General features: G+C 42.5%; 1 protein-coding gene across 3 annotated transcripts in view; it reads right to left on the reverse strand.

Moving 5' to 3' along the window:
- Nucleotides 1-14,572, reverse strand: part of Ttc21b (tetratricopeptide repeat domain 21B) — a 76,315-nt gene extending 61,743 nt beyond the window's left edge. The window contains exons 1-5 of one of the 3 annotated variants that reach the window (XM_005065180.4): nucleotides 14,438-14,572; nucleotides 9,827-9,956; nucleotides 9,623-9,733; nucleotides 5,111-5,277; nucleotides 3,078-3,200 (exon numbers count right to left, since the gene is read on the reverse strand). In XM_005065180.4, coding sequence (XP_005065237.1) covers nucleotides 3,078-3,200; nucleotides 5,111-5,277; nucleotides 9,623-9,733; nucleotides 9,827-9,956; nucleotides 14,438-14,458 — 552 coding nt within the window. In that variant the 5' untranslated portion in view covers nucleotides 14,459-14,572. Of the gene's footprint in view, nucleotides 1-1,925; nucleotides 2,231-3,077; nucleotides 3,201-5,110; nucleotides 5,278-9,622; nucleotides 9,734-9,826; nucleotides 9,957-13,728; nucleotides 14,322-14,437 lie in introns of those variants that run through there. The other 2 variants (XM_040745486.1, XM_040745487.1) reach the window with 2 other exon arrangements.
- Between the last annotated feature and the right edge of the window lie 568 nt (nucleotides 14,573-15,140).

Here is a 15,140-nt window from a genome sequence, read left to right on the forward strand (position 1 = left end):
CAGGCTGGCCTCGAACTTACAGAGCTCCGCCTGCCTCTGCCTCCTGAGTGCTGGGATATTTTTTTTACAATTCATAAATGGTGTATCATTTATTCAATGAAAAAGTGGGAAATTAAGCCGCTTTCATTCATTTTCTCCCAAACTCTCAAAATTCCCTTCTCTCATTTGGAACCAAGAAAAAAACTACACAAAAACCAAACCAAAACAAAAAGCACCCCACACTTAGAAACACATTTGTACAAAAGCCACACAGCCCACCCCTCACAAAACTGGATGGGTGTTATTACAGGATGAAGCCCAACTGAAAGACATGGAAAGAGTTGTGTTGAACTCAGGTTCTGTAGGTTTCAAGAGCTGCAAAAATAACTCCACTTGCATCTTTCAAACTGGAAAGTGATCACATTACAGACCTGAGGTTATAAAGGACTCCAGGGGAAAGGTGAGCATGGGAGTGAGTTTCCTTTGGGAGAGAGAGAAAGGAGGGAAATAGGGGAAACCCTGGCCACCGTCAAAAGGCACTGGGGTATTCCTGGAGGCAAATGAGTTATGTAACCTCTCAAGGAACAAGCTCACTTCCATTTCTACTCCAAGAGTTTAGAGCACACACAAGAAAGGAGTAAGGTTTCCTGAGGTCCAATACGCCAGGACTCAGACAGTGACCAAAGTCACCTGGTAGAGGCAAACGCAAGGGTCTCAAGGGCAAATCTCAACTGTGGATTTTTGTGTTCTGACATTAAGGGTTCTAAGGTGTTGTAGAGACACCCCTTCACCCTCTCATATGTAAAGCTTCAAAACACACATAGAAAAAGATATCCATAAGACATTCTACTTCGCATTCTCAGTAATGAAAATGGCACTAAAGTGAAGCTCTAGACAAAACACCCTCTTGTTAATCATGGAAGGACAGAAGGGAGGGAAAATACGTTGACAAAACCAGTAACTATCAAGTCACTCAAGTAGGGGCAGATACAGGCTCAAATTAAGGCTTTTTTGTGGCTCTTCTTCTGGAATGGTACCCCACCCTCCCAGTGTGAGCATCCCAAACCTTAAAACATACTGCTCTAGAGCCAAGTGAGGTCATATGCCCTCAGCATATTCTCTACAACCCTGTGACAGAGGGTACAGGAGGCTGCTGAGTGTGCCCTATTTCTCCACTGCCATTCTGAACCTCAGTACCGCTTCAGAAAATCCCATTCACCCTGGCTACAGCAAGAGGTAGTTTAGGGACTTGTACCCCCAACATCCTAACCAACTTTCATGAGATAAAACATTTAGCACAATCTAGTTACCTATTTTAATAGTTTTTTCCCTTTCTTTTCTTATATGAGGGAAGTTTTTTTTAGCTAGATGTGTGGTGATGAGGGAGAAGATTTATTTGGGTTGGGTAGGTACGTGGGCAGGACCCGAGACTAACTTTCCTGGCTAGTCTGGGAAAACCTAGGGAATGCCTCCCCAAATTCTAACCTTTAAAACTCACACTGTCCCTAGGAAAAACAACCCTAATTCCAACCCGGATATTTTTAAGATTTATTTTAACTATGTGTGTACATGGATGTCTTTGTGCGAGTATGTACACGTGGATAGTGCTGCCTCTGGAGGCCAGAAACGTGCACTAGATCACTTGGAGTGAGTCTCGGGGAGTCTCCTGACATGGGTACTGGGAACAGAACTCAGACTCTGTGCAAGGTGTCTTAAGCACTGAGCCATCTTTCCAGCTCCTAAAATGGTAATGAAAAAATACCAGTTTTATTTATTGTGGACTACAGCACATGTGTGGAAGTCAGAGGACTAATTTAAGAGTCAACTCTCTCCCCCTGCATAGTTAAGGCATGTTCTTTCTCATTGTCTCTCCCCACCCATGTATACTAGTGGAGCTACCTACAAGCTTCTGAGTGATCCTGTGGGCTCCATGCCCCCTTCCATACCTTGCCAGAGAGTGCTGGGATTACAGATCTCAGTCAATGTATCCAACCTTTTCTGTGGTTTTAGGGGATCAACTTCATGCCCTTATGTCTTGATGGAAAGCATTTTTATCCACTACCACTGCAGGCGAATTCAAGGACATACAGATGGAGGTCAGAGGACAACTTTCAGGGTCTGTTGGATCTTCCCCTTCCCACTTGTGGGTTCTGAGGATCAAACTCAGGTTTTGGGACTTCGTAGCAAGTTCTTTCACCTGCTGAGCCAACTCACTGCAGCCAACTGATAAATTCTGAAAGGTGTTCAGAAGACATTAGTGGACACAGATGAAAGGATGTAACTGAAATAGTCCAACCCAACAGTGATATTTACAGACTGTCAACTGTTTATCCTCAAAATGCAAATCTAAGTGCAAAACTGCTGAAGCTTTGCACTATCTACCACTCAAATACAACTACAAAGCCAAAGTTAGAGACTCACTCATTAGGTCACCTCTCCTGACCTTGGGTCCATCTTCCCCTTCTTTCCTTAGGCCTTTTCACTTCTCATTCTCCTCTGACCACAGGGATTTCTTGATATGCCCTGAAGGTGCCTAAAGGTATCTGAAATCTGTCACCTCTTATTTTTAATGTTTTCCACACCATGGTATCAGAGCTGTCGTCCTCTTGTCTATAAGTCTTAGTTCAAAAGTCAAATATATCGACTGCCTCATTTCCAGCTGCAAATCCATGCCTCAGCTCCCATCTCCCATGCCCCTTTTATGTTTGACTGCACTTCTCACATATCTAGTCCTATACTGGGTAAGTAACTTACACACTTTTCTCACTGTTATCTCTCTAGTGGAAGGGAAGCACCACAACATGAGGTGTTTCTCTGTTCTGTGTCATGCTTCTTCTCCAGAGATACCTCACACATAGATGTAAGGGAAACGCTAAGCAGGAATGAATTAAAGAACCAGCCACAACACGCATAGTACTGATGAAGAAATCAGGCCCTTTGCTAGAGGAGTCATTCTCTACTGTGTCCTACTAACAAGTCCCTCTAACAGTTGAGGACAGGATCACAAATATCATCTTTTATGACTTACTTCATTTTATTAGATTTCAAGAGTTTTACATTTTAAAATATTTGATTAGTTCACTTTGATTCCAACTCACCTTACCCAGCAGAGCAAAAATATCATTTCCATCTTGTAATCCCTCCTCAAAATACCTTAGTGCTTTTTTAGCATAAGGTTCTTTCCCTCTTGTAATGTCAAGCCATGCTTTCAAAATCGGTCCCTAGAAAAGAAAGTTACTACTCAAGTCAATATGAATATCAAGAAAGTTTGTCAGTGATTATACTACTGCTGAAACACATATCCTTCTCTGAGCCTTTGACAGTAAATGACCATCATGATAATAGCATCGTAAGAGCTGCCGTGTGGCTCACTCTGTGAGACTGGGTAGCCTCTCTCGGCAAGCAGCCCCGAAGAGATAGGGTGAGGAACAGAGATGATTCCTTACTTCACACACGATGAAGACCAGGGTAAGTGCACAGCTATTTAACTTCACAAGCCCTGCAATAGTCTAGTTAATTAGACACGTCTTGGGATGTGAAAAACTGAAATCATGGCTATTTCTAACGATTGGAAGGTCTGCATGACTGCAAAGAAGATAATTTCTTTTGAAAGTCAAATAAGAAGTGGGATATGTTCTCCTTGCTATGTTTTTTAGATTAACTTACAGGCATCTAATAAAGGTTATACTTGCCTCCCTGCATATTCACCTGAAAATATGGATGAGACCATCAACCAGTACCCCCTCAATTAAGGAGATCACTTTACCATCTGAATGGGTTTCAACAGCTATTTCTGTGGGGTAACTGACAAACTATAGTTCTAGCCCTAAACCTTCAGCTTTCCTCCTTTTCCCAAAGCTCATCTGCTCTTCTATTGTAATTTGCCAGCACTTGAGACACAGCCCCTGTGAAGACAATCACTGCCCTCTACCGTCAGTGTCTTCACTCAACGCTTTCTCCTCCAGATCTCACTGGATTTTGGGATGCTGAGGCACCCCCTTGAGCTTATGCCTCATTATCTTCCTTTCACTATGTGCAGCAGCTGACAAATCTGGTAGGTCTTTAACTTTTTTTTAAATTCATATTTCCTCTTGTTCCTCAAAACCTTCTGCCAGTATATGCTCTTTTCTCCAAATTTTAGTTTCTGTCTAAATCAGTTCAGCCTATAAATTATTACTTTTCTTGACCTGCACTCTAATAATGCAACTTCCATGATTCAAAGTCTTTAAGGATATCTTAATGTCTACCAGATTATCTATAGATACTCACACCTAGCAATCATGATCCTTCCATCTCTCTATGGTTTTCTTTAACCATTTTCACAATGTACCCCTTGTCCCATCAAATGTAAGGTAAGCAGAAATGGTGTGTCTTCATCTCTACCTATTATTTCCAAGCTGAGGTAATTACTCCCCCCCTTTCAGGTTTACTGGTGAAACTGGTTGCTGGGGGTGGGGCTGGGCACTTGGGGGCTTGTTTTCTTGGTTTTTGCTGAAATGCTGTTTCCTTTCTAAACATCTTCCCTCAGTCACTTATCTTACAGATGTTAAGTGACTGAGGGAAAAATGTTTATCAAGGTAATGGCTTGTACAAAACAGGCAAGCAATAAATGTCAGCCGTTATCTTCCTGAGCACTTTAATCACATCTCTTCTTATCATTTCAAAGTCTTCCTGAGAGGGAGGCTAGGCAGGTGCTCCACGCTGGTTTACCCAGGAAAATAAAGCCTGCGCTCTCTTTGTACGTGGATTACTAATGGCGCAAACACAGGTGTTCTAATGCAGACATCTTCAATGAGAGGAAAGGAAGGGACAGACAAAGAGAAGGAAGCAGGATACAGATGTGTTCCAGAGTTACTGGTACAGAGGGAGGAAACCTCAATCCAACCATAGTACTTATGAGCACCTCATATACAGTAAGGATATTTATAAGTTCAACCTAACAAATAATAAGCTCATGAAGCAAGAAATAAGCAACCTTTGAAAGGCCCTATTTTGCAATAAAGAATATTAAAAGAAAGCTGTTATTTACTGCGAACAGAGTGGCTATAAAATGGAATAAACAAAGGATACTACTACATAATAACACAACCTTTCTTTAATACTACTGTTTTAAAATAGGAAAAGTGGTCACCTCATTGCTATCATGTGGCATTTTTGACATTCTGTCAATATATTCTCTCGCCTTATCATGGCGACCAATGTGCCATAAAAACAGGCCTGCATGGTACAAGGCTTTGCGTCCAGCTTCCTTACGTTGCTCTTTCATTTTGGTGTCTAATTCCAGGATAGCTTCTCTATCTGAGAGAGGGAAATAATATTAAATATAAGTTAAATTCCAGATCAGGTGTTTATGATAGGTCAGATGACTAACCTGGTACAGAATTTAGTTATTCTCTCCAAGGTAGCATTATTAGGAACAAAATAGACACCATACATGGCATCTAAATACTGCTAGTATTGCTTCATGAGCAAGCCAGGCGATGGTGGTGCAGGTCTTTAATCCCAGCACTTGGGAGGCAGAGATAGAAGGATCTCTGTGAGTTTGAGATCAGTCTAGTCTCCAAAGCTAGTTCCAGGACAGCCAGGACTACACACAGAGAAACCCTGTCTTGAAAACAAAAACAAAACAAAAAGATCAAAACAACAGCAACGACAACAAGAAACAGAAAAGAAAAGAAAATGAGCAAAATAACTCTTAATAATGCCTTATTTAACCCAATATGTCCAAATTAGAAATACAAAATGGATATAGTTAGCAAGTTCGCTCTTTTTTATTTTAAACTAAATCTTTGAAATGAACTTATTTTACACTTACAGTACATTTCAATTGAAGCTAAATTTTCTACAGAAAGAATATGTACATACCATTACATTTAAGAATTGAAGAGCAGAGCCATACACTCAACTTGTTCCATACATAAATTGCCTAATAACTAGGTCAGGTATCAGCTTAAAATTTAAAAAGTAAATTAAAATTGGGACTGGTAAGATGGCTCAGTATGTAAATGTGCTTACACCAGGAGCCTGGTATCACAAGTTTGATTTCTAGAACCCTTGTAAAAAGCCTTGACTTGGTGGCACATATGTAATCTCAGAACTCTGACAACGAGATGGGAGGTAGACAATGTTAATTAGCCCGTGGCCCATTTTCTTCATTAATCATTGGTACAGGAGGGCCAAGCTCACTGTGTCTGGTTCCAACCCTGGGCTGGTAGTCCTGGATGCAGTCAGTGCAAGCCAGGAGGGGCAATCGAGTAAGGAGCACCCCCAACCCTGCCCCCAACTCCCATCCACAAAGGCCTCTGTATCTTTTTCTGCCAACTTCCCTGCATAATAAATGGTCTACAAACTGTAAGATGAAATAAACCCTTTACTCTTGAAGTTGCTTTTGAAAATGGAGTTTTACCATAGCAACAAAACCCCTAACTCTAACAGAAATTGATACCAGGTCATGAGGTATTGCTGTGACAGACCTGACCATGTGTTTTGGGGGAGTGCTGTGCAATGCCTTTGGGAGAGCCATTGAGTGCTCAGAGCTCAGTGGGCTGTTCTGTGGGAACTTTGAAAATAATGCTGAGAATAGTGCAGATGATGGAGGTCTGATCTCTGAAATGTCAAAGGGAAGTTAGAGTCCCTCGAAGACTCACTCTATCATGGCACTTTGATATTTTCAATTAAGAATCTATGGTTCTGGTCAGCCGGGGCTGAAAAATCAGACATGATTAACAATAGCTGAGCACCAGTGAAGATAATCCTTTGCTTTGGGACAACTGATGCTGGTTTAGCTGGGCCTAGGAAATTCGGGGTGATTAAGAAGAGACCAGCATCACTGAAGCAAGTTCTTTTGGGGAGTGTTCCCCTGGGGTCAGCACACAGAAAACTGTGGTCCATAGGAGGTCATGGTGTATCTTGTGCTGGTAGCTAAACTTGGCATCATGTAACAGTCTTCCAGGTGGTAATGGTTTTAAAGACATGAAGGGGTCATGGAGAGAGGCTAAGGCTTGCCACCATGTGGCAAGGTCTGAGGCCCTGGAGAGAGGCCAGGAGAGGCTATTGGTGCAGCTTAGTTGTAGTGAAGACCCCAGCATTTTGGAGATGCCAGTACCGTGGGATGACCACCACAAACAGCAACAGGAATGGATGAAGCTGGGTTGAGCCTATTAGACAAGGTGTAAGTGTTATGAATGGCAGAGCCAGAGGAAAGGCAACTGTCTAAGCCCTTTGGGGCCCAGAGGACCATGAGTCATGAGTGAATCCCAGACATTGGACACTAAACTATATACACTGTTGAAGTTTCATTGTTCCATCTTGAATTAAGAAAGTAATTAACTTGTTTTTTTAAGTTCACAGGAATGCAGTTAGGAGACCTTGGATATTTTAAAGTAACTTTAGAATTCTAGAGACACTGGAATTTAACATCGAGACAGGAATTTTATAGACAATATTTTAGACACCGTGTATATTTTAAAGAGACCCAATTTTTAAACTGTTTAAATTTTTAAAAACTGAGGAACTTTTAAAAAGTTGGAAGATTTTTGCATTGTGTTAATAGTGACATGTCATCTTGGGGACAAATGGGAAAGGAAAGGTTCTAGATGAAGAGTGATGCATTGGTGTGTCAGACTGACAAGGGATCAATTGTGCTGCCTAGTTTTTATGTCAACTTGACCTTAGTTTCTTCATTTAGGAAGAAAGAAACTTAACTGAGAAAATTCCCCTACCAGATTGCCCTGTGGGAAAGCCTGTGGGACATTTTCTTGATTAATGATTGATGTGAGAGGTCCAGCCCCCTGTAGGTGGTGGTACCCAAGGCAGGATGGTAAAATAAAGCAGCCTGAAACATCATCCATGAGGAACAAACTAATAAACAGCACTTCTTCATGACCTCGGCATCAATTCCTGTCCTGAGTTTATGCCCAGACTTCCCTGGGGGATGGACTACAATCTGTAAGATGATATAAACCTTTTCTCTCCAAGTTGGTTTTAATCATGGTGTTTTGTCACAACAACAGAAAACTAAGGCATGGGCAGAGAGAATCACTTGGAAGCTTATGGGTGAGATAATTTGGAGTTCCCAATGTGGCAAAAACATGAGAAACCTTGCCTTAAAAGGTGGAGGAGAGAAAAGTTGAACATGCCATGGTATGTGTAAGCCCCCCACCCCCACACATACCCCTTTCCTCATACACAGACAGACAGACACACATACAAATAATAATAGTATTTTTAATTTAAGTAAATAAAAATTTTGGCCACATTTTAGGGGATATTTGAGCACACTATGAACCCCAAGTTTGCACTGTGCTGATTAAATAAAATTAATCTTGGATCAGAAGGCTGAGTTAGCATTTAGTTGACAGAAAGTGATCATAGAATATGAGAGGGCATCTGGGAGAGACAGAGATAGGAAATAGAAGGGATGGATTTGGAGTGGCATGGCCTGTTCTGGTTTGGAAAAGCAGGGCTTTTGACGACTTCAGCAAGGAGAGAAGGTTAGCTTTTCGCTACAGGGCATTTGAAGGCCAAGGAGAGAAGGTTAGTTTCTTGCTACTTAGCCTCTCTGAGCTTGCAGGTTTTCACCCCAGCCTTTGAATTTTGAGTCTTATTTATAAAGAGAATGATAGAGATTTGGTTAAAGCTACTTTTAGGGGCATCGACAGAGCTGGTGCCTGCAGGAACAGAATTTCCTCCAGGCCTGACTTCTGCTAGAGAAGCAGGCTGGTAACTGTGGAGCTGCAATTGCTCAGTGAAATAACAGATTAGGGTGCAGTCACTGTGCCAAAGTTAAAACAATAGCCACACAATCATATTTATTATCCACCTCTCATGTTCAAAAACCACTACTTAGTCATGTAGTACAGCTGAGTAGTTTATGTCATTCTCAAGATAGGCAACTATATTATAGTATTTTTATTAATGAAATTTATAAAAAAACTATAATCATTCTAAAATGATACAAATGCCAGGGGTAGTGTCAGTACTAGTTCCCAAACTACCTGACTCTGAAGTCCAATCCTGAAGCATGTATGTATGGATCACGATTACTCACTATAACTTTTCTATATTTGAAACATTATGTAGCATACTCCTAACAGAAGCATGTAACTGTTTACTTGTCAAGTGATATTTTATTTTGTAATCTGTGTATGTGTGCTTGGTGTGAGAGAGGTATGCGATAGGCTTCTTAAAAATGCAGTTTGTTTAATTGCTTGAAATATTTATAGCGCTGTTGTTACTGGACACACACACACACACACACACACACACACACACATGAATATTTTTAAGTTACCTATAGCTTGGATTCTTTTCTGTCTCAGTCACAGGTTGCATTTCTCATCAGGCAATGCAACTCAACTTTAAAGACCAGCTTATAAACTATGGTCCTTCCATAATATAGCCAAAAATTCCAACCACTATGTTCATTTCATAATATAACCAAATGTCTCAACTACTAATCAATGAAAATTACAATGCTACTTCTATAGTATAGCCATATGCCCCAATTACTACTCAATGAATATTACAATGTTCCTTCCATAATATATCCATATGTCCCAACTACTACACAGAGCAATGTTCTTCCCATACTACAGCCATAAGTTAAAATGAACCAAATACAGAAAATCCATTGATACTATACCTGGATTGGGGCTCATTTTATGGACATACATTAGTGCAATCAGTGAACACAGTGACACATCTTGCTTATTTTTAATGGCCTCAAATTCCCGAAGGGCTTCTTGCGATTTACCTGGAAATCAAGATTAGGGTGTGGGGGGAAAAGTATTCTTAGTTCCAATCCAGGATTCAGAGAACATGAAGACATTTGCTGACTAGTGCGTACCTTCCATCAGGGTACCGTAGGCATGATAAAACCTGAAGACTGGATCACTGCCGTACTTCTTCATTCCTTCACTGGCAACAAGTAACACATGGTGATAATATCTCTCTTGACAATAGTAATTAATGAGTGTCTAAAAGGAAATAATGGCTAAAGGTTAACAGTCTGTTATTCTGAAAATTATTCAGAAGCAGTATCAATTTAAAATCTTGGATAATCCAGAACTTAATACATTGTCTTCTCTACTCCTAAAATACCTCGAAAAACTGACACATAATAGTAAGGACAAGGCAGAATGATATAGACTAATTGACAGCTCAGTGTTTTTCAATGAGACTTCTTTTTTTCCCCCTTTAGTTAATTTTGTCAAAAATACTGGAGGCAGACTACTTTGACATTTTCCTCCTTTGGCTACATTTTCTTAAAGATTTTAGAAAAAAAGAAAAGAAAACAGAAAAAAGAATGTGAACCAAGAAAATGAAGAGTCTTGGCCTGGTTAGCAGTTCTTGATGTTTTGCTGTTTTTTATTTGGCTTGGTTTTGTCAGCTTGACACAAACTAGGATAACCTGGGAAAAGAGAAAACCTAAGCTGACAAAATGCTTCCACCAGATTGTAGGCAAGTCTGTGGAGGCATTTTCTTGATTAGTGACTACAGTGGAAGGACCCAGTAGTGTTGCTCCACTTTGGTGGGGTGAATGAGAATGGTCCCCTTGATTTCTAGTCAGTGAAAGTGTTTGGGAAGGATGAGGAGACTTGGCCTTGTTGGAGGAGCTGTGTGTCTGGAGGCTTAGAGGTTTCAAAAACCCATGGCAGTCCCTGTCTTCCTTTACTCCTGTCTCTCTTTCTACCCAGTTCTTCTCTCTGTGTCTGTATGTCTTGGTGTCTCTTCCTGTCTCTCTTCCCGCTACTTGTGAATCAGGACATAAGCTCTCATCTACTGTTATACTCCTGGCCACGATGGTCTTGGACTCTAACCCTCTGAAATTTATGTAAGCAAGCCTCCCAGAAAAGTCTTCTATTAAGCTGCCTTGGTCATGGTATCTCTTCAAAGCAATAGAAAAGTAACTAAGACACATCTTATAAAGGAAAATATTTAACTGGGTGGCTTACAGTTCAGAGGTCCTGTCTATTACCATCATGGTGGGACAGGGTAGCATGCAGGCAGACACCATGCTGGAGAGGTAGCTGAAATACTGGGCATAGCTTGAGCATATATGAGACCTCAAAGCCTGCCCCTTACAGTAACACACTTCCTTCAACACAGACACACCTCTCAGTAGTGCTATTCCCTGTGAGCTTATGGAAGCCAACTGCATTCAAACTATCACAACCCCTACAGTCTCCTGTCTCCAGGATGCTTCCTTGAGTTCCTGCCCTAATAAAACACAATGACCAAAAGAAACTTAGGGAGGACAGAGTTTATTTCACCTTATGGTTTGCAGTGCAGGGAAGTCAGAGGACTAATAAGGAATGTGACTTACTGGTTTGCTCAGCCTGCTTTCTTATAGCACAGAGAACCGCCAGCCCAGGGTGGCGCCACCCACAGAGAGAAGGGCCCTCCTACAACTATCGCCCATCAAGAAACTTTCTTGCAGACTTGACTACAGTCAATCGGATGGAGACATTTTACCCTAGCTGTGTCTAGTTGTCATAGCCAGCACACAAGCTGTGACCAGTTGGAACTGCTCTAAGGTTTCTTGGAACTGTATCTAAGGTTTACTGCTGCCTTACTCAAAGAGGGAAGCCACACTCTCTTTCACCATGACTGTGACAACTAGACTCCTTTACTCCATAAACAAAGGTGTGTGTGGAATCCCGAATCCTGTGCCACTGTCTGGCTGCAGCAGGTCTATCATGAGTAGGAAACAGGAAGGTCAGAAGTGCATGCAGACAGCTTTTTCACAGTCTGGATTCTGGAGGGCTCCATCCTTGTCTTTTCTAGATCCCAGTCACACAATACTCTCTAGACCTTCTGCTCTGCTCCCCTCCTGCGAGTACTGCTCCACACCCTTTCTCCACCTTGTTTCCAGAGAGAATGACCCATATTGCATTTCCTACTCACCCACAGCACACCTCGGCAGTTTGCTCTTTCCAAGTTCCTTGTGCCCTAGGGTAATGAATGAGCTTTTTGGGTCCTGGTATTATCCGACTTAGCTTTGTTTGTTTGTTTGTTTGTTTTTCAAGACAGAGTTTCTCTGTATTGTTTTGGAGCCTGTCCTAGAACTCGATTGGTAGACCAGGCTGGCCTGGAACTCACAAAAATCCACCTGCCTCTGCTTCCTGAGTGCTAGGATTAAAGGCGTGTGCCACCACCGCCTGTCCCGACTTGACTTTTATGCAGCGTTTAAAAGCACTCTGAAAGGCAGTGCTTTGGTGTTTCGAGAGGACAAGGATTGAAAGGTGCAAAGATACAGCCTCAAGTCCTGGTCTGTGTTACACTTTTGCTCATTTATAAACTACAGTCAGCAAAGCAAATGTAGAGGATGGGGTAAGGAACACTTGAAGATGGTGTAAAAGTCCTAGTCTGAAAAAACAGGAGAAAGTCCACCAAACTCTAATGTCTGGCCAACATCTCTCTGCCAAGCTCCAAGTTTATACTCTGCCACCTGCTACCCAAATCATCAAATGAACCACTTCGTTCCTTTTCCATTCACACAGCATTGTTAATCAAAGCAGTCTTTAAGTGTGCCTGTTTCTCTGGCTTTCCTATTACTCTCCATTCCTATTGTTACTCTTGTAGTTTAAGTTAGACTATTTAGTCCAACAAACTTCATTTTGATTTTTGAGATAGGATCTCATTATGTAGCTCAGGCTGGCTCAAACTTGCTATTGTCCTGCCTGTTTCCTGAGGGCTGAGAGTAGTCACTTACCCCAATGCTCAGCAGTCTAGCAAGCATTTGCTGTCTACTTTCTAGTCCTAGGTACTAGTTACTTTCTAGTACTACATACTTCGAAGAGAGTAATTATACAGTACTGAGAAACATTAGTAAGAGTAGTCAGTGCCCTGAAAAAAATCTTGAACTTCCTGGTGAATTGTAATCTGCATACCAGCTGCAATACAACGCAGTAACTAGTATAAGAAAGTGGCTGTTACATTGTAATTGGGAAAACAAAATACTGTACCCAGCTTGATAACCATGGGTGACCAGAGAACCAATTCCTACAGACCATTTTAGAGATGATTCTTCAATTATAATTCCATTACTCCTTCTCCCACATTTAACGCCATGGTTTGCCTTGAAGATTCTTGAGCCCAGAAGTTTATAAGGCGGAGGAACAACAAGGAGCTAAGAGTATAATACCTGAGATGGGTGTGGTGATGGGCGGGGCTAAAAGCCACTCCTTAATCTACAACAGTTTGGCTTCCCACTTGGTTTTGTATGGCCCATGAGCTCAAAATGGCTGGAGAAGAGGAGCCAAGATAAACATTTCATAGACAAACTCAGAGCTCATAAAGACTTATTTGCATGTGGGAATGTTAATTTATTTAAGTACATCCACAGCTGGTTCTCACTACAGAGATACACAGAAATCCTAAAACAGGCAACATCAGGCATATTGTAGAGGATGTTTGCCAGTCCTTGTTCAAGAATCCCCTCTAGACAGAATATTGGACAGGCCAAGGGGAATGGGAAGGCATGGCCAATGATCTCATTTTTAAGGACATGACCTGCGCCTGTGGTGAATGATGAAAAACTGAATAATAGTTTTATCATTTAAGTGGTTGTATTGCAGAACTCTTTTGGGCAACCCGAAGCGTAGATTGGAGGTGATGAAAAATGTAAAAGCTGGAGGAAAAACTTGAAAGGTAATGCAGAAATTTATCAAATACGAAAAAGTCAAACATTTCAGTCTTCCCTAACCTTCAGAGCTGATTTTCCTCTGTGCACTATCAGTAGCTCACCTGGCATTCATGCTCTTAACTGCTCTCAAAATCCAGTGTAAGCTGTAAGACCCGGCATGGTTACTGTGTGCCTTAAATACTTAGAAAACAATGCAAGACACACAGAAGGCGGTCAACCAATGTTTGTTATATGTACTTGAGGTTTTTTCAGTGGGTCCATTTAATGTCCAGTAATCTGTTCTGTTAGCTGCAACTTCCAGGAGACATCCAGGAAGAGGCGGCGCTCCACAAATGCTAAATAGAGAAAAGCCATCACCCGAAAAGGAAAGTTCTTGCATTTCCAAACCTCGTCTTTGTTTCACCGTTTCTGAAATAGTTGCTGAATGCATCAATCAGAAGAACATTTTTGAATGCTAAATGCTCCCCTCTTTTTTAAGTCTGTGTCTTTAACTGCTTGCATATCTTGTCCTGCTCCTTTATAGACAAATGCAGAGTAGGACGTTAGGATGGCTGTTAAGTCCCTAAAAACAAAATCACACCTGGAGAAGAGGCAATCTTCCCCATTAGAAGTCCAAAGCCAGAACAAGCAACAGGCTGGGGGCTGGCCGTTAACGGCAAGGCAGCGGCTGTGCCCGGGCCTCGGGATCATCCTCGGGGGACGGAGGGGGGCGACATTTGGCCGAGGCCGCAGGCCCTTACCACCCTGGCCAGGTACCAACCACCTCGCAGAATCCAGCTGCTCAGCCCACGACCCGCGCTGCCCGCTCACCTTCAGCCCCTGGGAGTCCATGGCCACTAGCTGCCCGGAGCGCGCCCGCCAGGGCCAGCCTGCAGGGTCAGGGGATCAGACCCTCAGCCCGGGCCCTCAAACCATAAGGGACGCGGTGGGCAGTGCGAAGGGCGTGGCCAGATCTCCATTGGCTGCCGGCGTGAGGGGGCGGAGCCCGGTCGCGCGACTGCAAGGGAGGGGGCCCCCGGAGCAAGCTGGAAGGGAACCCCAAGGGAGGACCGCGAGGGCCACTGAGGTTGGAATCCGCCCGGCACTGAATGCGGCTGAGTGATGGGGCCGCAGAAGGGAGGTCCAGCCTGGGAGCTAAGCTTCGGTTTTGGGGGTGGGTGGAACTAGAGGCATGAGATAAAAGAATAAAGATGATGAAGCAGGATATGGGGAGAAGGGCAATGCTGCTTGCTGCTTCCCATCCCTGCAAACAAAGAGACTCCATTTTCTCAGCTTTTTTTTTTTTTTTTTTTTTTTTTTTGTGGAGCGGATTTGCGCAATGCGGCTTAGTGGTGTGCTTGACCAGGGAAAATGATTTACCTGCCGCGTGTAGTAATAGTGTCGAGGCCACAAGGTGGCGCAGAAAAATCACAGCTTGGCAAAAATGTGAAGCCTGGCTTGGGCCCGTTTTAAATCTTTGCAAGCATTGCTTGCTGCAATTTTCATCTGAGTGAGTGCTTATTAAACTGGTCCG

Source organism: Mesocricetus auratus, unplaced genomic scaffold (assembly GCF_017639785.1).
Source record: "Mesocricetus auratus isolate SY011 unplaced genomic scaffold, BCM_Maur_2.0 Super-Scaffold_100004, whole genome shotgun sequence".
NCBI classification, from domain to species: domain Eukaryota; kingdom Metazoa; phylum Chordata; class Mammalia; order Rodentia; family Cricetidae; genus Mesocricetus; species Mesocricetus auratus.